The sequence below is a fragment of the Schistocerca nitens genome, chromosome 3 (assembly GCF_023898315.1).
Source record: "Schistocerca nitens isolate TAMUIC-IGC-003100 chromosome 3, iqSchNite1.1, whole genome shotgun sequence".
NCBI classification, from domain to species: domain Eukaryota; kingdom Metazoa; phylum Arthropoda; class Insecta; order Orthoptera; family Acrididae; genus Schistocerca; species Schistocerca nitens.
In genome coordinates, this window is record NC_064616.1 from 192964391 (window position 1) to 192988669 (window position 24279).

Sequence of the window (24279 nt, forward strand, 5' to 3'; positions counted from 1 at the left end):
ATCACATCAATTTTACCATGTGAGTGAGATTCAACGGTGACAGAAGAGGTGAAAGCTTCCTAGTCTGCCTTGTTTAAAGCCCATCTTGGTATACGTCCAGGGGAATGGTGCTAGGTGAGTGACAGGAAGATGGGAAAGTGGTCACTACCACACAAGTTGTCATGTGCCCTCCAGTGGATGGATGGGAGAAGTCCTGGGCTGCAGAGGGATGAATCAATGGCCACACAAATGTGTGGGGGCCCCTGAATTTAAGAGGCAGAGGTTGAACTGAGACAGGAAAGTTTTGACATCTCTGACGTGACCAGTAAGCATGGTGAACCCAAGGGGTTATGAGTGTTAAAATCTCCCAAAAGTAGGAAAGGTTTACGGAGTTGATCAACCCGTGCAGCCAATGCATTCAGGGGTACTGCACCATCTGAAGGAAGATATACTTTGCAGGCAGTTATTTCCTGTGTCGTCGTCATCCTGACAGCCACAGCTTCAAGAGGAGTTTGAAGGGGCACAGGTTCACTGCATATGGAGTTCAGGACATAGACACAAATTTCACCTGACACTCTATTATATTCGCTACGGTTCCTGTAATACCCCTATAGCCGCGGAGGGCAGGGGTCCACACTGCCATGAACCAGGTTTCCTGGAGGGCAATGCAGAAAGCAGGTGTAAAGCTTAACAGTTGCCGTAGCTCAGCCAGGTGGTGGAAAAAACAGCCACAATTCCACTCGAGGATGACGTCATCGTGAGACTGGGAAGGCATGGAACATCCAATGAGGCAGTTTACGCCTCAGGGTCACCTGCTGCCACCGAATTATTGCCTAAACAGTCTATATCCATTGTGTCCGAGGGTCTGGTGAGATCTAGGTCCTCAGCAGACGCCAGAATCTCCATCACATCCTAAGATGTTGGTGGTGGTTAGTGTTTAACGTCCCGTCGACAACGAGGTCATTAGAGACGGAGCGCAAGCTCGGGTTAGGGAAGGATTGGGAAGGAAATCGGCCATGCCCTTTCAAAGGAACCATCCCGGCATTTGCCTGAAACGATTTAGGGAAATCACGGAAAACCTAAATCAGGATGGCTGGAGACGGGATTGAACCGTCATCCTTCCGAATACGAGTCCAGTGTGCACATCCTAAGACACAGAGCTTGTAGGTAGCAGTGGTGTGCGTGCTTTGGATTTCTCTCACTGCTCCTAGGGTTTCCCTGGCTGGGAGGACTTCACTGATTCAGTCTCCGGGACTGAGGATGAGTGTGAAGCCCTACAACCAGCAGCTTTGGGCTCTTCAGCCATTGGTGGGTGTCATCTTTCCGACTAGCAGAAACTTGGGAAGGGAGTGACCCAAAGAGACCCCTTCCTAGCAAGAGGAGCCGAAGAAGACTTACGCTTCTCCGGCTCAGAAGTGGGGACTGATATCCCCAATGGTTGGGGAGGGGGTGGGGGGGTGTTGCTCCCGAAGTAGGTGGTGCAGGAGCAACAGGGAGGGAGTGCCCCCCACCATAAAGGGGGCAGGTGTAGTTTACTGGCTCTGAGATGTGACTGAGAGGTGGCGGAGCTGATGGGGCTAGAACTGTTGTAGTGGCGGAGTAAAACGATGTCAGACGTACAGAATGTAGGTGTTCAAATTTCCTCTTAGCCTCAGTGTAGGTCAGTCGGTCCAGGGTCTTGTACTCCATGATTTTCCTTTCTTTCTGGAGACTCCTGAAATCTGGCGAACAAGACAAATGGTGCTCTCTGCAGTTGACACAGATGGGACGGGGGTCACATGGAGTATTGGGATGTGATGGGCACCCGCAATCTTGACATGTGGTGCTGGAAGTACAGCGGGAAGACATATGGCAGAACTTCCAGCATTTAAAGCATCGTATTGGGGGAGGGATATAGGGCTTCACGTCACAGCGGTAGAGCATCACCTTGTCCTTCTCGGGTAATGTATCACCCTCGAAGGCCAAGATTAAGACACCAGTGGCAACCTGATTATCCCTCGGACCCCAGAGGACATGCCGAACGAAATGTGCACCTCGCTGCTCAAATTGGCGCGCAGCTCATCATCAGACTGCAAAAGAAGGTCCCTGTGAAATATGGACCATATTTAAGCTCTTATGGGGTGTAATGGTTACAGAAACATCCCCCAGCTTGTCACAAGCGAGTAACGCCCGTGACTTGGCAGAGGATGCTGTTTTGATCAAGACTGACCCAGATCTCAATTTGGACAATCCCTCCACCTCCCCAAACTTGTCCTTTAAGTGCTCTACAAAAAACTGAGGCTTCATCGTCATGAAAGATTCCCCATCAGCTCTTGAACATACAAGGTACTGGGGTGAATAAGAGCCGCTGCCATCCTTAGCCTGACGTTCCTCCCGTGGTGTGACCAGGGAGGGGAACAATTTGGGGTCGAACTCCTGTGCGTTGAATTGAGCCCGTGAAAGCTTAGAGACTGCTGGTGTTTGACCACCAGCAAGAGATGATGTACTATGCTTCATCGCATCTCATCCGCCCTGATGCCACCCATTCTGACCAGGGGTGCCACCCCGCCACAGCAAAGACCACATGACAGGATGGCAATTGCTGGGAGTCCCAATGCCCCAGTGTGACTGGCATCTACTCTTTGGCTGATGTGGGGAGTTAATGGCGCAAGCATCAGCAGAGCGATCCCTATGTGGTCAGGGGGCTATAACCAACAGGGTACATGGCAGCCCCACCACAACGGACTGGCTAACGTGCTGGATATGAGGTGCAAAGAAGTTCACGGTCATCATCGGTGAAGAAAGCGACACTGCATAGTGCATGGTGGAAAACGCAACCAGGAAGCTGTCTTCACCCAAGATCTGGAGAAGATGGAGAATGAGTGGGACTGCAATGCGACAACGAGAATGTGGGCTAAAGATCTCGCTGCACAATGGACACGATACACCATGTAAGGTGCCCTTCCCCAATTGGCTCACTCTTTGGGAAAATTTAGAAAGATCGAGGTCAAACCCGACAGGGGACCATCACATAAAGGCCAAAACATATGAAACTCCTTTCAGTTGCCCCTGCCTCTTACGACTGGCAGGACTACTTAGGGTCTATTCTAACCTCCAAAGCAACAACAGGGGAGGGAGGGCGGGGGGGGGGGGGGGGGATGGACGCAGGTGGGGGGGGTGAGGGGGGAGGGAGTGTTGGACGTCTATGCCTCATTACAGAAGATTGAGATTGCAGATTTGGCTGCTCTGTCAAGCAGGACAGGTGATTATATGATGACAGAATACAATGTTGGAAGAATCACAAGTGTTTTGGATCACATCATTTGGTGCACACTGTCAAACATGGGGCTCTGCAGCAGATGACCCATACATGTTCGAATGTTGACTCAATGACACTGTCAATTACAGCAGCAGTGAGCACGAGATCACAGAAATTGGACCGTGGATTAATGGAAGTGTGTTTCTTGATCAAATGAATCACAATTCTTGTTACACCAGGTCAATGGCCATGTCCTGATACGCCACAACTGGGTGCACAGCAGTTGGAAACATGCACAGTTGCATGGAGGCAGACCATTGGGGGCAATATTATGATATGCAGGATATTTACCTGGGCTACCATGGGACCTGAAGGTAGTAATCAAAGGCACCATGATGGCTGCGGACTGTGAACATTACTGTGGACCACCCACATGCTTTCATCCTTGATGTTTCCCCTAACAGTGATGACAACTTCTAACAGGAAGGCCAGAATCGTGCACCAGTGCTTTGAGGAACATGACAGTGAACTCACATTGTTGTGTTGGTCACCAAATTTGCCTGATCTGAACCCAGTGGAAAACATGTGGAATGATATTGAGCACTAGCTCCATGCTCTGGGAATCTACCAATGACTTAGTTATGCCACAAAGAACTACTGCTGTACTTCATTCCAAAAAGTGAACCTACATGCTATTAAGCAGGTGATCATAATTTTTTAGATCATCAGTGTACAAAGTGCACTGAAGATTTAATTTTCCTCTTCTTTCCATTTTTATTTCAAACTGAAATCTTTATTAAGCATCATTTTATTCAATTGCTGTTTATAAACCATCTTTAAAAGTTGTAATTCTGATACTTGAAGTTGTATCTTCCTCTCACATTCATATTGACCATCTATCAACAAACCATTGTACTTCACATGAAGATTCTGAACTAAGATTTTACCTCAATTACAACAACATTAATTAAAAGAAATTAAAATTATTCTTATCTTGAAATATTGGGCAGTCTTGGCTCCAGACTGCATCGTTCCCACAGCGGTTGATGATACAGTGGGATATGGGCAATCAGTCCAAGGTTCATGGGCTACTTTTACACATTTTCTGCCAGTTTCTTCACGTCTGCAACTCAATGTTATGTGGTCAAATTGCTGTCGTTTGTATCACATAATAGTTTTAGGTATATAAGGTTTGACCCAAGTCAGAGGAACAATGCCGTGACGTACTCAGGTAGTGACAGAGAGCTGATGGTCTATTCTGTATCTCTCCATTATTTCTTCATATTCTTTGTAACATGTCAACTGCTCCCTTTGACACCCATTCTTGTTAAGTTCAGAGATATTCATTTCCATTATATTGCAGCACATGACCATTTCCTTGCTTAAGATGAGGGAGTTGTGAATATCAACAACTATCTCAAATTCACCAAAGCTCCATCTGCTTTACCCTGTTACTTTCAACCCACAAGGAACAATTTCACAATATTTTAGTCATTATTAAGATACCTGCAGGTCCCCTCTACACCTGTGTGAATATGAAAATGGGAGACTTAAATTTCCCCCCCCCCCCTTTCCTCTTTATAACCAGAAACACATTTTGATTCATTACTTATTGTGTTCATTTACTAATTTTAATCAGACTAACAGGATGACTAGCCTGCTGCAGTCTTTTTGCTGAGTGGATGTGAATACTCCCAGATGGTACACCCATCTCATTGGGAATATGGTGTTGTGTATGGGATTCACAATGGTGTTCCCACGAAGCAACCAGGGATACAAAAATCCACCCAGATAGAGCTCCACCTGCCTGGATAACCCTTATACAACTGAGGGCCCAGCTCAGGAAGCCTGTGTTCATCAAACTCATACACAACCAACGAACTCGGAGCTTCCCAAGGTATTTACCATTTGGCACAATCCAGTGGGCACATGTAGCTTACTGAATGCCAAGGAGGTGATATTGCAAACAAAATGAGTTGTCTGCTTAGGTAATACAATTTACAATAAGTGCACAGAAAGACTAAGATTTTAAGATCTTCAGATGTTACAACTGCATAAGCTTTTGATCAAAAACAGTTTTATTTAGCAATGTTTCTAGGCTGTATACCTCATTCTCCATTATGGAAAAAAAACAGTAATGCGTGAGATGATAAACTAAACATACACAGATGTCTAGTTTTCCCACTCAGTCCACCAATCTTGCAACTGCAAGCTTCTGTAATAGTGTCATGGCTGGAAGAATACCAGGGAACTGACAACTCTTCCATGAATAAGGAGCACATAACTAGACTTCAAACCATGATGATCGCACACTAAAACCTACCTTAAGAGAATTGAGGTCAGAGGTTCATGTTCCATCAACATGTGTGTCGCAGCCCAATGTCAAGGAGATCAACTCCAGTAATTGTCTTCTAAGACAACACAAATATATTTTGTGTTGCCTGCTTAAGGAAGCCTGCTGTACATCTGCCTCCACCAGTCAGGTTGTTGTGGATGGAGTGATATCTGCTGATCCACTATGAAGTCAACTACGAATTTTCTGGATTCGACAGCCATATGAAGTTCATAATTTAATCCACTATCTTTCCAACAAAACAAATGATGACAGTATCACCTCAACAACTCCAGTCTTCGGCAGGATTCAGGAGATGTCTTAATATGACACTTTTCCACAAGATGGGAAGCTGACCTTTCTCTGAGAATTAAAAATAACTAAGAGGATTGTGGATTGTGTGAAATGCCTCGGTACACTATAATTAATCTGAGCCTCACTAGGATTTGTGCCAGTGTCCCCGCACAGAAAGAACAGTTGCAAATTGCACTGCATCCCACACGGTCCCTTTTAGGTGGCAGAAGGATGACACATTACTGTTCTCTGCAATTGTCTAAGCTCACTCTCTTGAGTTTATCTAGCTATCTATTTTATTACTGCAGTAAAAATGCATCAATCACCTATTTCTAAATTTCTCACTATGGTTTCCCATACAATTTTGTGGACATCATGAATTACGTCCCTTATCACTATACAACTTACTACTTACCTTTTACAGTTATTCTTAATAATTCAAAAACATTTCTCCTTTGATAGTTTTTTTTTTTTTTTTCAGCGGGCCTGCATGAGCACTGATACACCAAACGTATATCAGTTAGAAATGGTAGAGAGAAGCAAAGTGTCCTCTGTGTCATTGAAAAAACAGTCACTTCCATTTTAGTACTATCCTTACTCACCTTTTCTTCATAGCGTCTATCTATTGAACAGATGTACCAGTAATCTGAAAATGGGCATGCTTTGAACACAGGTACTAGGATCTTTCTCCGCATTTATCCTGAATACTCTTCTCTTCCATCATAATATGGGACCAGTTTCATTAGTATGGGTTTTGTCTTTCTTTCCTCAGGTTGGGGATACAGTTATGGATCAGAGGGATTCAGAATTACAGTGTGACACCATGCATAGAGGGAACTGATAACATGCTCAAATGGACACAACTGAATAGAAAGAAAAAAAAAAAATATGATGAATAGCAGCACAGCAATTAGATGGAGGAGACTGGAGATCAGATCTTTAATCAAATACTGATCGTAAAAGCATGAAATATGGGCTCATATTTTGAGGAGGAACACCAATCCACACAAAGTGTTCCAAATGAAGTAACAAATGGGTCTTGATAGCAAAAATAGAACTCTGAATAAACAAATAAAAATCAATTTAGCACGAATAATGTTGGAATAGTAGAAGCTTACCTTGGAGATCAGATACTCATTCTCACTGCCATTGGTGATGTGATCACAGAAAGGTGTCAATAAATGCATGGAATGGGCAGGATACAAATGGGATGTATAAATAAATGTAGTTAGGTACTGAGTCCGACCTCCTAAGGTGGCATAATGTTGTGAAGAATTACACAAGATACGGGTACAGCTACTCAACCTTGTAAACGAGCTTTGCTTTCCATTTTCTAATATCTGCTACATTCTGTTATTCTAAAGAGAAAGTTATCAATGTTAATATCTATGTTCTTGGAGCTTTTCTTTCCAAGGTTTAGTAAATATGTGTCTTACTTTGATGTTCAAACACTGGAAACTCCAGGATGGAATAATGACAACATTATGGAAAGGAGGGATTGCTACTCATCATATAGTGGAGATGCTGAGTCACAGACAGACACAACAAAACGACTGCTAAACCAAGTGAGCTTTTGGCCAAAAAGGTCTTCTTCTAAAGTAAACAGAACACACACACACACACACACACACACACACACACACACACACACACACACAAAAAAAAAAAAAAAAAAAAAAAAAAAAAAAAAAAAAAAAAAAAAAGGGTTCAAATGGCTCTGAGCACTATGGGACTCAACTGCTGAGGTCATTAGTCCCCTAGAACTTAGAACTAGTTAAACCTAACTAACCTAAGGACATCACAAACATCCATGCCCGAGGCAGGATTCGAACCTGCGACCGTAGCGGTCTTGCGGTTCCAGACTGCAGCGCCTTTAACCGCACGGCCACTTCGGCCGGCGCACAACTTACACACACGACCAATGACTCTGGACACTGGGGCCGGACTGCACGCAACTATGAATGATGAGAAGGGCAATCTTGTTAGGGGGGGGGGGGGTGAGGAGGAGGGTTGGGGTGGAGTGGGGTGGGGTGGGATAGCAGGGTAAGAGTAGGGACAGTTAAGTGCTGCTTATGGAAGCATATAGGGACATGATGGGGACAGGGTAGAGCACTAAGTGAGTCGGGAAGTTAGAGGGGGTTGGGGGGGGGGGGGGGGGCAGCAGGAAGGAGAGAAGTAAACCGACAGTGGGTGCATTGGTGGAATAGAAGGCTGTGTAGTGCTAGAGTGGGAGCAGGCAAGGAGACATGTGGGCGGTAACTAACAAAGATTGAAGCAAGGGGGATTTCGGGAACATAGGCTATTTTGCAGGGAGTTTTCTCACCTCCGCAATTCATAAAAGCTGTTATTCATAGGAAGGATCCTGGTGGCGCAGGCTGTGAAGCAGTCACTGAAGTGATGAATGTTTTATTGGGCAGCATGCTCAGCAACTGGGTGCTGCAGCTGTCTCTTGGCCACAGTTTGTTAGCGGCCATTCTTGGGGTCAGACAGCTTACTGCCAGTCATGCCCATGTAGAACGCAGCACAGTGGTTGCAACTTAGCTTGTAGATCACATGACTGCTTTCACATTTAGTCCTGCCTTTGATGGGATAGGTGGTGACAGGACTAGAGTAGGTAATGATTTGGGGGGGGGGGGGGGGGGTATGGGTCAGGTCTTGCATCTAATTCTATTACAGGAACGTGAACCATGATGCAAGAGCTTGGGAGCAAGTGTGGAGTAGGGATGTGTAGGTTCAGTGGGCTGCGAATACCACTGTGGGAGGTGCAGGATGGATACCGTGTAGGGTATTCCTCATTTCAGGGTATGGCAAGAGGTAGTCAAAACCCCAGCTGAGAATACTGAATCATATTCTCTGCCAGGGTTGCTCCAGTCCTTGGTAGTACTGAGACATGAGCGGAATGCTGCTTTGTGGCTGGACAGTGGGACTTTTGTAAGTGGTGGGTGACTGGAGAGATGAGGCATGGAACATCTGTTTCTGTACAAGGTTGGGAGGGTAATTTTGGTCTGTGATGGCCTCAGTGAGACCCATGGTATATTTGGAGAGGGACTGCTCATCACTGCATGTGGCACTGTGCATGCTGCTATACTTCATGAGTGGCAGCTGTTGAAGTAGAGGTACTGCTGGTGGCTGGTAGGTTTGATATGGACAGAGGTACTGATGTAGGTTTGATATGGACAGAGGTACTGATGTAGGCATCTTTGAAGTGGAGGTCAACATTGAGGAAGGTGGCTTGTTGGGTTGGGGAGGACCAGGTGAAGCAAATGGTGGAGAAGGTGGTGAGGTTCTGAAAGAATGTGGATAGGGTGTCCTCTCCCTCGATCCATATCACAAATATGTTATCAGTGAATTTGAACCAATGAGGGATTTGGGATTCTGTGAGATTAGGAAGATTACTCTAAATGGCCCATGAATAGGTCGGCATAGGATGGTGTCATGCACGTGCCCATTTCTGTACCACAGATTTGTTTGTAGGTGATGCCTTCAAAGGTGAAGCAATTATGGGTGAGGATACAGTTGGTGATGGTGACCATGAAGGAGGTTGTAGATACCAAATACATCAGATGTTAGGAAAGGTAGTGTTCAATAGTGGCTAGGCCATGGGCATTAGGGATGTTAGTGTAAATGGAGGTGGCATCAACAGTGACGAGCAGGGCACCGTATGGTAAAGGAACAGGGTCAGTGGAGAAAATGGTTGGCATGTTTTATATAGGAAGGTAGGTTGCAGGCAATAGGCTGAAAGTGTTAATCTACAAGAACATAGATTCTCACAGTGGGGGCACAGTAACTGGCCACTATAGGGTGTCCTGGGTGGTTAGTTTTATGGACTTTAGGAAGCATGTAGAAGGTAGGAGTGCAGGGAGAGGTAGGTATGAGGAAGAGAGACAGACTCGTGGGAGAGGTTCTGGAATGGGGTCACTGTGGTACACTGTGTAGGTAGACAAATCTGACAGCAGTGGAGTCATTCCATCAGGTAATCCCTGTGGTTTAAAACCACAGTGATGGTGCCTTTGTCTGCAGGTAGGAGTATAAGGCCGGGATCAGATTTTAGGTGGTGGATTGAGGTTCTTTCTGTGGATGTAAGGTTGGCTTGCATGTTGAGGGATTTGGGGAATGATGGTGAGGCAAGGTTTGAGGTTGAGAAATCCTGAAATGTTAAAAGGGGTGATTTTGGGGCAGTGGGGGTGGCTCATGGTTGGATGGGGCAGTGACTTGAGATAGGCAGGGTTCAACATTGGTTTTGGGTTGAGTCTGATTGGTAAGGTTGGTGGCAAAAAATGTTTCCACTGTAGGGACCGGTGGAAGGAGAGGTCTTTAGCAAGTCCAGCATGATTGAATTTGGGAGTAGGGCAAAAAATAAGGTCTCTATAAAGGATTGATATTTCTGTGAGACCAAGGCTTTTGGATGAAAGGTTCATGACTGTGTTTCAGGCCTGTTTAGGTTCTGCTTTCTGCATGGTAGTGGTAGGAAGTTTCTGAGGGTATGGTAAATGTAGTAGGTCTGCAAGGCAGGGTTTGTCAGCTATGAGGGGATGTGGAGGTGGTTTGGAGGCTGTTGTAGAGGTGATGGATGGTGGTAATCCAAGGTAAGAGAAGAAGGTGAACAGGCTGTAGAGTTTTTTGAGGTGGCATTGTGCATGCTGCTATAGCTCCTAGACTGCAAGAGTTTCAATGTGAGAGATACAGGAATTTAGAATTGCAGTGCAGGAGAATTTCACAGAAGCAGAGGATGTATCACAAGGTGTTTTTGGCCTGATTTACATGGTTTTGCAGTAGTAGGTTGGTGACAGTGAAGGACTGGTGGAATGTGAACAGATGAAGGTCATTATGGAAGGAGGGGTTGTAGCTGGAGATGGATAATTCGATGGTGAGGCCATTTGGGGAGATTCCACGCGCCAAACAACAATGCAGGAATAGTATGTGGGACTGCGTTCTGGCTGAGGATAAGGAAACTTCTCTATATCAGTGCAGATGGAAGGAGCAAGGATCCACTGTGGAGGATAAAAACGCTTAAAAATATGTAAATCGTGTAGAAATGTGTGCAAAAACAATCACAAAGATACAGAAAATGCATAAAAATACATGGAAAAAAATCAGCAAAAGGATGGAACGAATGAAGTATGGATACAAGGCGAAACCTGAGGGAGTAGGGCCAATAGTGAAAGTCAAAAACAAACTGAAATTGACATGAAAACACAATAGATCAAAGATAAAAATAAATAAAAAGATGATAATTTGGGTGCAGGTTGGTGGGTGAATATATGTGATGGAGGATGACAGCAGATGAGACTGGATTAGATAAGGTTAGTAAATTAATACTGCAACAAGAGTGCGGGGTGGGGTGGGGTGGGGTGGGGATTGGGAGGACGCTGGTTGGTTGGTTGATTCAGGGGAGGGTACCAAACAGCGAGGTTATCGGTGCCATGATGTAGGATGGAAGAAATCAGGGAAGAAACAGCACAGTCCAGTCAAGAGGAAGGGATAGTATGCAAACAAAGAGGGGAAAAAGAAACATCTGGGAAGCAGGAAGAGGAAAGAACAGGAGGGAGGTGGTTGGAAATAGGGAGAGCAGGGTGCCACAGAAGCACTATGTGCACTGGGGCAACAGCAGCACCACTGAACTGTCCCGACACACCCACACCATAACATACTGTTACCACGATACAATGGGGACAACACCAGGGGAAGAAGACAAGGAAAGGGGAAACAAAACAGCACAACAGACCGGACAAAATGCAGGGAAAAGGTGGGAAGAACCTAGCCAGTGTGGAGGCAAGGTCAAGGCTTCCATAACCAATGTCTACACTAACTGAGGGACTCAAATTACAGAGGAAAATTCAAGGATTTATGCCTGAGAGTACAAACCACTTTTGTGAAGAAAACCAAGGCCACACATAACCTAAATAGTCATGCAAGGGCCATCCACTAACGCCCGAGACTAGGGAGGAGAGGGCATATTTAGTGTGAAAGGCCAAAAGATGGGGGCAGACCCGCAACATTTGGATCACCATGCACAGAGCTCTGTGAATACAAAAGGGGAGTAGCTCATCGCAGAGTAAAAAAACATGGGTCAACATAGTATGACCAATACGAAGAAGGCAGAGGATGTTGGTTTCCTGCCATGAGAGGTAGAGGGAAGAACGCCACACAGTGGGGGTCAATTCTGCAGTAAACACCCAACATGTGGCAGGCAAGAGATGGTGTTCCATGCCAACAGAAGACATGAAGGCATATCCCACATGGTCAGTGGATTTAGAGTAATCGGTGTAAAAAAACAATGACATTCTGAAACTCCCATAAGAGCATTCAGAACAAACAACATAACACCACTGGAACAATGGAGGCTTTTGGACCCCAAAAGAGTCCCATCCAAATCCATGGCCGAGGAACCAACCAATTGGGGAGGGGTTGCTTGGGAGGGAAGAGGACATGGAGGGGAGATGAAAGTCACGGAGGAGAGAAGCGAAGGGGAGCCCAACCAGTATACCCACCCGAGGGCAAGCAGTAGGCGGGCAATGGCCTGAAGCCACAGAAAGAATAGACTGGGGAGGGGAGGGGAGGGGGGAGCAGATAGTGATGGTATAGGAAACCAGGAGCTGGGACTTCCGAATTGAAAAGGGAGTGATCCCAGCATCAACCAGAAGACTACCGACAGGGCTAGTGCAAAAGGCACTGGTGGCTAATAATTTGCATGGGACAATGGTCAAGTTGATGGGCTGACAGATCCTTGCTGGGGTTAAGGACAGGAGCCACAATACTGTTCCTCCACTGAGAGGGGAAAATGTCTTGGAGCCAAATACAGTTAAACAGCTGGAGGAGATACTGTCGTTGTGGAGGATTGACGTATTGAAGTAATTGGTTATGAATAGAATTAGGGCGAGGAGCTGAATCATAGCAAGAAGAAAGCGCCAAAAGAAGCTCCCATTCAATAAAAGTTTCATTGTAGGATTCAGCCCAACAAGGGGTAAAACATAAGTGGGAAGCTTCAGCCTGCTGTTTTTGGAGGAGGAAGGCAGCTGGGTAGGAGGCTGACACTAATGCCATCACAAAATGTGTCATGAGGTTTTCTGCCACAACTGCCACAACTGACAACCTCGGAGGGCGTGGAGTGTAGCCCACACCTGTGACAAGGGGAAAGGGAAACCTAAAGAGGAGGCAAAGTGTTCCCAACACGCCCATTTGCTCTGTTTGATTAAGTAACAAGCTTTGGCGCAAAGACGTCTGAAGGTAATAAGACTAGCGGAGGATGGGTGCCACTTAAGATGTTGTAAGGCACAGCGAAGATCACAAATAGCAGCAGCTATGGCCATGTTCCACCACGGAACTGGTCAACGGCAAACAGGGCCCATTAAGCAGGTAATGGCAATGCCAGCAGCGCAGATTATCTTATCAGACAGATCACAAATGACTGCATCAATACAACTGAACAAAGAAGGTGGAAAAACAACCTGGGAGGTATATAGAAGCCAATCAGCATTATGGGAAGCCCAGTGGGATACCTGGTCATTGGGAGATGGGAAGGGAAAGAGAGAATCAACGGGAAGTGGCCACTACCACAGAGGTCATCATGTGGTAAACAGTGTAAGGAAAGAAAAAAGGGTGGGGGAGTAAAAGATTAATGGCAGAAAAAGGGCCATATGTAGCACTAAAATGAGCAAGCAAACCATTGTTACAAAGGCACATATCATGGTATGCAAGAAATTGGTCAATGATGAGCCCCCGACTATACGACATTGAGCATTAAAATATCCGAAGAGGAGGACAGGAGAGGAGAGTTGCTGAAGGAGGGCAGTTAGGGCAGCAGATGTAGGTGGCCTATCAGGAGGGAGATACAGATTGCAAACCATGAAGGCAGAGTCCAATTGGAACCGAGAAGCAGTTTCCAATGGGGTACAAAATGGGATCCACGCACTAACAATACCCGTATGGACCAACATGCCGATGCCACCAGAAGCCCTGAAAGGGCTCACCCGGTTCGGACAGAACGCATGGAACCCATGAAGGGTTAGTGAGTGAGCATCAGTAAAATGAAATTCCTGAGAACAACACATGCTGCCTAGTAAAAGGCAATAAGGAACTGCAACTCTGGGAGGTGACAGTAGTAGCCATCACACTTCCACTGAATAATCAGGGGGCAGTTATCCAAATGTGGGCAAATTGGCTAAAGCCAATCATGCCACTGGGTCACCATCCATCACCAATGACGATGGGGTGACATCCATAAATAAGATGTCATTCTCAAGTTGCGAGGGGGAGATGGCTCTGGGGACACCAGGGAGGGGGAGGGGGGGGGGAGACCTTGTCCTGGGCTTATGTTTCTTCCTCTTCTCTTTTGTAGGTTGAAGAGAGAATGGCACAGCGACAGTGCAGGCTTCTGCAAGGTCCGGAATGGTAAGAGGGCGGGCGACCTTGGGGCGCACACACTGTGTGTCCCATGATGGAACTGTTTTAGCTGGCCTCTGGCCTGACAGAACCTGGGGGGAGGGGTCCCGGGAGGGAGCCCCATCACCAGCAGTCACCGAAGAAGCAAGGCACTTCTTGGGCGTGGGAGAAGGAGGGGCACCCAAAGGGGAGGGCGTGGGAAGAGCAGGAGAGGGGAGGAGAGGAGAGGGGGATGGGACTGGTGTAAGAAAGAGGAAGGAGGGGGAAAGGACGTAACAGAGCCAAAGTAGACAGGATGAAGTCAGTAAAATTTCTGACATGCCTTGTATTTTCTTTTCTTTTCTTTCTTATAGGCCAGACAACCTGCTGAGCGTCAAGGATGATAGTCAGGACAATTTACATACAGGGGTGGCAGAACACAGAGGCTCCCCTCATGGAATGGGTATCCACAGGCACCACAAAGGGGGTCCATCGTACACCAGGAAGACATGCCAGAAATGCAAGCACTGAAAGCACTTTATGGGTGGCAATATGTCAGCTTCATATGACACTAATGACACAAAACCTTGACCTTCTCTGGGTGGATATCTCACTCGAAAGCCAGAATACAGGCAGTTGTCCTCACGATGTTTCTGCACACACCCAACAAAATGAGTGCCCCATTGATCTTGATTGGCCTGGAGTTTCTCATCAGTTTGAAAGATGAAATCCTATGAAAGTGACTCCCTGAACCATATTCAAAGGCTTGTGAGGTGTAATGGACACTGGGACATCTCCAAGATGATCAAAGCATGAAGAGCTGCAAATTGGGTGCCAGAAGAAGTTTTGAACAACAGGAAACCCAACTGCAACTTACTGAGGGACTTCACTTCACCAAACTTCTCCTCAATATTTTTTCCACAAAAAGTAACAACTTTGTGGCAGTTAATGTGTCCCCATCTGTCTTAGTACAGACCAGGCAGCGGGGAAAGTGTTTCACCCCAAGCCGGCAAACCTGGCCCTCCTCCCAGGCTGTAGCAGGGAAGGCCACGAGGTCATAAGAAGTACCATTCAATGATCTGTTACCACTTCAAGAGACAGCCGTATAAGAATGGCCAGATTTCTGTGGCTGGATACATGTCATGCACAAAGCATCAACCCTGATACCACCCACCTGGATTAGGGACTCTCCCCATGGGCGCCACCCAGCCACAGCAAGGACCGTCTGACACAGAGGCTGTTGCTGGGAGTTCCAATGCTCCAGGATGATAAGCAGCTACTCCTAGGCATACATAGGGAAGCAACAGCTCAGGTATCAGAAGTTTGATCCCTGTATTGTCAGGGGACGAGGTACAATTTTGTGTGGCACAGGAAGGTACAAAAAATGGAGAGTGATGCAGGAGGAGAGGTCAATCTGAAGGTCTAGGATTAATGATAATGGTGGGAGTAATGTGGGACATGAGATGCTGCTGCAACAACAATCAGCCAGGTCATGAAGCCATGTGTTGTACGTGGATGAGGCGGTTGATTCAGTGTGGCTTTTTAAGTCAGGGCATATGGTGCAGTTCGGAAGGCGACATGTACAACACAGGAAAGGAATAGAAGGACACTGAGTAACGTAATGCAATGGAAAATAGTAACAAAGGAAAACAGCACTGGCTTATGGGATGGAAGAAAAGCCATCAGGCAAAATCAAACAATGGAAAATCCAGGATGGAGTAATAAATATATCATGGAAAAATAGGTTGCTACTCACCATACAGTGGAGTTGTTAAGTCACAGACAGGCACTCTAAAGTGGATAGGTGGTTTAAGGACAGGAACTAACAAAGGTCGAGGCAGGGCAGGGGTGGAGAATGGGGGTTATAGGAATGTAGGATATATTGCATGAAGAGTTCCCACCTGTGCAATTCAGAAAAGCTGGTGTTCGTAGGAAGGATCCAGATGGCACAGGCCGTGAAGCAGTCACTGAAGTGAAGAATGTCGTGTTGGACAGCATGCTCAGTAACTGGGTGGTCCAACTGTCTCTTTTACACAGTTTGTCAGTGGCCATTCATGCAGACAGATAGCTTGTTGGTAGACATGCCCACATAGAACACAGCACAGTGGTTGTGGCTTAGTTTGAAGATCACATGACTGCTTTCACAGGTAGCCCTGCCTTTGATGGGTAGGTGATGCTTGTGACCAGAGTAGAGTAGGTGGTGGTGGTGGTGGGGGGGGGGGGGGATGTATGAGACAGGTCTTCCAAGGTCTTGCATCAAGATCTATTACAGAGACGTGAGCCATGAGGCAAGAGATTGGGAGTAGGGGTAGAGTAGGGATGGACAAGAAGAAGCAATCTATCCCTATCATAATAATATTGTCAGTTCACTATAACCAATGGCTTCACAGCACAATGTAACTTGTACAGGCAGTGGGACCATCCACCTCCAAAAACTTTAGTGAGCTAATGGTCTGCATATGTGTACATCCAGCATCTCCTCCAAAACCACTGCATCAATTGCAATCAAATTTGGTCAATCAAATTTGGCAAACAAACAAAAAAACTTCACATGTATCAGCACTGTGGAGTTTATTGTCTCCTAGGTTGAATAGGAGTAGATACACAAGCAATAACACATTTTTCTTCAGCCCATGTCATATAGGCTACCCAGTATAACGGCATGTTGTGTGGCAGTCATACCAGCCTGCCACGTCAACCTGCTTTGCAGAGCAACCTATAGATCAAGATCAGAAAGGGTTTTCTGCCCCCTGAAGTGTAGACTGCCTTGCACGAATGCTGTGTTGTGTTTGAGTAGAGTCGGCCTGGGTTATCAACATACTTTACATGGCAGGCTATACGTCGGGGGCAAAAACGGTTTTAAAGTTCAGACATGTATGCTACCCTTCACAACAGGCATGTTGTGGGAGTAAAAACAGCCTGCTTTATTGATTGTTTTGCAGGAGCTATATGTGCTAACTGACATGGCTGCAGGAAGGCTGAATTTGATAGAGGGGGGAATGGGCAGAGAGGGGGTGGCAAGAGGGGATGTATAGGGAGAAGCAGCAGGAGGGGATGGACAGAGAGATGGGAAAAGGAGGAGAGAAACAGAAAAGTGGGGAAGGAGGATGTAGACAGAAAAGTGGGGAAGGAGGATGTAGACAGGGAGGGGTGAAGGAGGATGTAGACAGAGAGAGGGGAAGGAGGATGTAGATTGATAGATGTGGAAGGAAGATGCAGATAAGGAGGGAGAAGGAGGAGGATGTGGATAGGGAGATGTGGGAGGAGGATGTGGATAGGGTGAGAGGCAGGAGAATATGAATGGCAAGAAGTGGGGAAGAGGAATGGATAGGGAGACAGGGACAGGAGGGGAGGGGGGGTGAGGGATAGGGTGAGCAGGCCAGGAAGAGATCGAAACAAGGATGGGGCAGGAGGAGAGAGAGAGGAGGAGGGTGGTTTAAAAGGGGGGAGGGGGGGGGGGGGAAGGAACCAAACTATGAGGTGATCGATCCCTTGTTCCAATTAAAATAATTCCACAATGGTGGGAATGAGACTACACAAAACAGAATGAAGGGAAAAACCACAACAATGACTGAAGGGCAACAAACACTTAAACGGAAAAAAGGGGAAAAGAAAACCACAGAGACGCAAGAAACAGGTAGAAGAGCTTAAAACAAGAAAGCAGGTTACCATGGCTGGCTGACCATGAGGATAAAACGAAAAGACAGCCACTCGGCAACACATTAAAACGCCCACCCTGAAAGCACTAGGGTGGAGGACACACAGGGACAAAGGACATGTGCTAAAACTTAGAGCAAATGATAAAACTTACCCTCACGAATAAAACATAAAACTAAAGCTGCTGTTGAGGCAATGTTGCCCAACACCGAAGGCAGGGTGCTGGGAAAGATAAAAGTCCTCCGCACAGCAGCTAAAAGAGGGCAGTCCAGCAAGAGATGGATGACCGTCATTCGTGAGCCACAGCGACACCAAGGTGAGTCCCCGCAACGGAGGAAGTAATCATGCATCAGCCACGTATGGCCAATGTGGAGCCGACAGAGAACCACAGAGTCCCAGCAGGAGGCGCACACAGATGTCTTCCACACATTCGCACTTTCCTCAATGGCACGCAGCTTGTTGTGTGTACTGAGGTTATGCCGTTCCATCTCCAAAAGCCACAAAACCTTGTGGCATAATACTGAACACAGGTCAGTTTCAGAGAAGCTCATCTCCAAAAGCAGTTTCTACGTATCCTGTTTGGCCAGCCTGTCGGTAAGTTCATTGCCTGGGATTCCGACGTGACATGCAGTCCAGACAAACACCACTGAACGACTGGGCCATTCCATGTTATAGATGAACTCCTGAATAGTCGCTACCAAAGGATGATGATGGTAGCACTGGTTGATAGCTTGTAGGCTGCTCAAGGAGTCAGTACACAGGAGAAATAACTCACCTGGGCATGAGCAGATGTGCTCAAGAGCACGAGAGAAGGCCGCCAGCTCTGCAGTGAAAACACTGCAGCCATCTGGCAAGGAGTGCTGTTCATTTTCTCCATGAACATAGGCAAAGCCAACGTGACCATCAGCCATCGGTGTAAACCACTTCATGACCCTAGTACATGTCGAGAATCAAGAGGCAGTGACAGTGGAGAGTCGCTGGGTTAACTGAGTCCTTAGGGCCATGTGAAAAGTCCAGGCAAAGCTGCGGCCTACGTGTACACCATGGAAGTGTACGTGAATGAACCTCAAGTATACAGCCAAGGACTCCATTCGGAGAGAAGGGATTGCACATGAACTGCAATTGTAAGCCCTGACCTGGGCTGCCGATGCGGGTGATGAACCGCCGTTGGCGGGAAAAGGAGACGGTAATTCGGATGCACAGGAGAACTACGAACGTGTGCAACATAACTTGAGAGCAATTGCGCACGCCTAACCTGCAATGAAGGGTCTCCGGCCTCCACCAGGATGCTGGTCACCGGACTCTTCCTAAAAGCTCCTGTTGCTAGGCAAAACCCACAGTGGTGCACTGGGTCGAGTGAACGCAACGCTGAGGGTGCCACCGAACCATAAACCAAACTCCCATTGTCAAGGTGGGATTGAACAAGGGCTCTGTAGAGCTGCAGCAGCATAGAGTGATCTTCACCCTAGTTGGTGTTGCTCAGGCAGCAGAAGGCATTGAGATGCTGCCAGCACTTCCGCTTAAGCTGACAAAGGTGAGGAAGCCAAGTCAACTGGGTGTCAAAAACCAGTCCTAAGAATTGATATGTCTCCACTACAGTGAGTGGATCATGAGTTCTGGTTCCGGATGAATGGTACGACGCCGACAGAAATGCATAACACATGACTTTGCGGCCAAAAACTGGAAAACGTGAGCTAGAGCCCATGACTGCGCCTTTTGGATAGCTCCCTGTAGGCTCCGCTCAGCAGCACCAATACTGGTGGAGCAGTATGAGATGCGGAAGTCGTCTGCATACAGAGACGGTGAGACGGATGGCCCTACAGCTGCTGCTAAACCATTAATGGCCAATAAAAATAGAGATACACTCAATACGGAGCCCTGTGGGACCCCATTCTCCAGGATACACGGAAAGTACGAAGCGACAGGAAATTTTGGATAAAAATTGAGAACAGGCCTCAGAGACCCCACAGTGGGAGGATGAGATTGATAATCGGAGAGGGGGAGGAAGAGATGGGCAGAGAGATTGGGGGAGGGTTGGGGAGGGGAGGGTTGGGGAGGGGAGGGGAGGGGAGGGTTGAGGAGGGGAGGGTTGGGGAGGGGAGGGGAGGGGAGGGTTGGGGAGGGGAGGGGAGGGGAGGGTTGGGGAGGGGAGGGGAGGGGAGGGAGGGAGGATGACATGTGCAATATATTAGTCCAAAATGTACACAAACTATGTTGCGGGCAAAAAGCTAGTTCTGCAAATAAAATGCTTCATATCTCCATATTCCAACAGAATAAGGTCTGTCCCTTACACATTGTGTGCACTTTTAAATTGTCTTACACCTCATGACATGCAACCCTTCGCTGAAAGTCTCCAAAACATGTTGTCTAGAAGCATATGTGTGATAGGACACAAAGGACTCTTCAAGACAGCAAAAATAAGGACATCATATATTTCTAGGTCCATGGGCACTTGTCTCTTCATGTCGTGAGAGATGGCATGAAGTCATGTTAGCTGCATCATCAAATCTAAGTTTTCCTAACATAAATTATTATTCAACTTTGTGGTAAATTATTAATTGTAATATCCAGCCTGCTGCATCACTATCTGTGGCAAAATCTGAAAGATGCTACTTGTACTGCTGATCAACTGTCAGTCAAGATTTACATTTCACTAAATAATGTTGAAGTGGATGTCAACTGTGCTAATGTAAAATTTCTCCATAATCAATGTCCCCAAGCATTTAAAAAAAAAAAAAAAAAAATGAATCATGGAATCTTTATTTCTTAAACAATAAACACTAAAAATAAATTCTTTGTTTCAGCAAGATGAAGACGTTTAACGTTAGGATTGGTTCAAAAACATTATTATAAAAATGGGAAATGAATTACTTACTCGGACCTCTTGCTGTCTCAGATAGAGAATGTCCACAATAGCTTGGAAGCCTGAAACATTATTTGGATGACAGAAGTGCAAGACACCAGGCCATGACCTAAGTACTGACAGGAGTGCTAAACGGCTGCTTACAAACTTCGAAACTCTGTCTTCTCTGAAAAATGCAGAAGCAGTAAAAGAAGTCTGCAAACACATTGGTGTGGTGTAAAGATAGGACATATGACATAACATTTTAAAATATCAACTCTCTCAATTAGGTATTTTCTTGCATACTGACAGCAGAATGAGCAATGGAACAAGAACATATTCAGTTGGGCAATACACAAATTTAATAGCCAGATTTAATCTCAGACTCTTTGATTTGTTTTTAATTTGCCCAGTCACAAAAGAAATGATACAAGTTAAACATGGAAAGGAAGTTATACAATGTGAAGATGGCAAAATGGGTGGAAACCTACTTCGTAGTCCTGACCAGGAGAAAGAATGTTCAGAAAACAATTCAGATGTAACAGCCTACTTATAGCTATGATTTACAATCATGAATACTACTAATAATAAATTATTGGTAATACACAGGTCACAGGGAACAACGGGGCACAGTGCTGGGGGAATGGAGTGGGCAGGGGAGCGGGGGGTTCGCATGAGGGGGATAGAGGGGGAGAGGGGGATAGTGGGGAGAGGGGGAAAGGTGGAAGAGGGGGGAGAGGGGGGAGAGGGGGCAGAGGGGGAGAGGGGGGAGAGGGGGGAGAGGGGGAGAGGGTGGAGAGGGGTGATAGGGGGGAGATGGGTGAGAGGGGGGAGATGGGTGAGAGGGGGGAGATGGGTGGGATAGAGGGGGAGATGGGTGGGATAGAGGGGGAGATGGGAATAGAGGGGGAGAGGGGGATAGAGGGGGAGAGGGGGATGGAGGGGGAGAGGGGGATGGAGGGGGAGAGGGGGATAGAGGGGGAGAGGGGGATAGAGGGATAGAGGGGGAGAGGGGGGAGAGGGGGATAGAGGGGGAGAGGGGTGGAGAGGGGGAGAGGGGGGAGAGAGGGGGATAGGGGGAATAGAGGGGATAGGGGGGATAGGGGGAGAGGGGGATAGAGGGGGAGAGGGGGATAGAGTGGGAGAGGGTTTTGGAGGGGTGGGGGAGGGAGGGAGAGAGGGGGAGGGAGTGGGATAGGGAGAGGGGCAGTGGTGAGGGAGGGGGGCAGTAGGAGGGAGGGGGCAGTGGGAGGGAGGGGGCAGTGGGAGGGAGGGGGCAGTGGGAGGGAGGGGGCAGTGGGAGGGAGGGGGCAGTGGGAGGGAGGGGGCAGTGGGAGGGAGGGGGAGTGGCGAAGGAGGGGGCCGTGGGAGGGAGGGAGGGATGGGGAGGGAGGGAGGGATGGGGGGGAGGATGTGGGGAGGGAGGGGGATGGGGATGGAGGGGGAGGGAGGGGGGAGGGGGAGGGATGGGGGATGGGGAGGCTGGAGGGAGGGAGATGGAGGGAGGGAGATGGAGCGAGGGGGATGGGGAGGGAGATGGAGGGAGGGAGATGGAGTGAGGGGGATGGGGAGGGAAGGGGAGGGATGGAGGGGGGAAGGGGAGGGAGGGGGAGGGAGGGGGGTAGGGGTGGGAGGGGGAGGGAGGGAGGAGGGAGGGAGGGATGGGGGAAGGGAGGGATGGAGGGAGGGCGGGGGGAATGGGATGGAGGGGGAGGGAGGGGAGTGGGAAGGGGTGGGATGGAGGGGTGATGGGGGGAAGGAGGGTGGATGGGGGGAGGGAGGGGCATGTAGGGGGAGAGAGGGAGGGGCATGTAGGGGGGAGAGGAGGGAGGGGCATGTGGGGGGAGAGGGAGAGGGGGAGGGAGTGGGAGAGGGAGGGAGGGGAATGTAGGGGGAAAGGGGGAGGAGTGGGGGAGGGGAATGTAGGGGGAAAGGGGGAGGCGTGGGGGAGGGGCATGTAGGGTGAGAGGGTGCGATGGAGATGGGCATTAGTTGGGAGGCAAGGTGGGAGGGAGAGGGAGGGGCATTAGTTGGGAGGCAAGGTGGGAGGGAGAGGGAGGGGCATTAGTTGGGAGGCAAGGTGGGAGGGAGGGGGAGGGACACTGGGAGGCAAGGTGGGATGGAGAGTGATGGAGCAAAAGGGAGGGAGGTGGGCAGGAGGGCGAGGGAGGGGAGGAGGTCGAGGGAGAATGTAGGGCAACACGGAGAGGTAGAGGAAAGATTGAAGTCATCACAAGGAAATTAATGTAAAATCCCAGAACATATCAAAAACTCTACGCCTGCTGCAAAGCACGCGATATATATGAGTGATGTGACTTAAGGATGCACTGTGCATTAAATTTCTTAGTATCAACAGCAAACTGTAATTAGATAGCAGTCACAACAATACACATAGAAAACATTTAAGCACATGCAGCAGCATACAAGTAATTGGAGTTTCCATGTATTGGTCAGTGGGTTATGTTTTGTAATGTACTATACCTTATTGTACAAATATAGGTACATACTTATGACAGTATTATCTGCACACTGATTGGCAATGCCTGGGCAAGACATACATTAAATACATCTTCTGCTGACATGTAACTGTGCTATCTATAATAATGATGTTACATTAAACACAAGCAAATTTGTACTAAGCAGTGGTTTTAATGAATACTCAGGTGCACTGTTCTGGAAAGCCAGAGGAATGTGCTGAAACACTGGCAAAAGCTGTGGTCATATCTTACCGAATGCCCCAGGTCAGAAACATCAGAGTCTCAGTTCGAAGGAGATTAACAAACTGGTATTTTAATAACAAGGACTTTGGTTCAATTTATCTGGTGTCAAAATTTTCATCTGTTGTCTTTATGAGTCCGGACATTGTTGCCAGATGACCTCTAATATAATTGAAGTCACTTTCAAATATAATATATTAAGACCTATACCAAGTATTTCACATCTGATAAGTTCTACACCACATTAAGCCCACCCACCAACAGGAAATTCTCAACCACTAGAAACACCTATAGAATGTTCTAAAAATATTCTTAAAAACTAAAAGAAAGCACTTACTTTGCACTGTTTGCAGCTCGACTGCTACAATCTACATGAAAGTCACAGTATGGAGCTGCTAGTGTAGACAGGAAGATACTTGCTCGCCTTCGTGTGCTGGGATGGTTCAAGAGGAACAATAGCACTCCTGAAAGTGTCTCACTTATACGAGGCATCTGACAATTCAATACATTCCGAGATACTGCTGCAACACCCCCACATTCAATAAATAATGGTGAATTAAGGACACCTACAAAAGAAATTAAATTTGGTTAGCAACCACTTCACTCAGCCACATCATAAAACATGTTAATTTATTAAGAACATCTAAAGACAAAATTATGATATTTACAGGAAACATTACACAGGAACTTCTTGGTGCAAGCAGGTTGACAGGAAACTAAACTAACACAATTTGAGGAAATAACCAAACAGTATGCTGACAGGTTTCAACAGTCACATTAAATTAGATCACTGTCTTAATTGCATTTGTTTGTATCTCAGCAGAAATATTTCAACCCTATTACTAATGCAATTTGATTA

The 24279-nt window shown here is 47.1% G+C and overlaps 1 protein-coding gene across 1 annotated transcript in view; it reads right to left on the reverse strand.

The window, feature by feature from the left end:
* LOC126248137 (rapamycin-insensitive companion of mTOR) overlaps positions 1-24279 on the reverse strand; it is a 275241-nt gene that overhangs the window by 191101 nt on the left and 59861 nt on the right. Inside the window, exons 6-7 of the mRNA XM_049948829.1 lie at positions 23758-23986; positions 20737-20890 (exon numbers count right to left, since the gene is read on the reverse strand). Coding sequence (XP_049804786.1) covers positions 20737-20890; positions 23758-23986 — 383 coding nt within the window. The remainder of the gene's footprint in view (positions 1-20736; positions 20891-23757; positions 23987-24279) is intronic.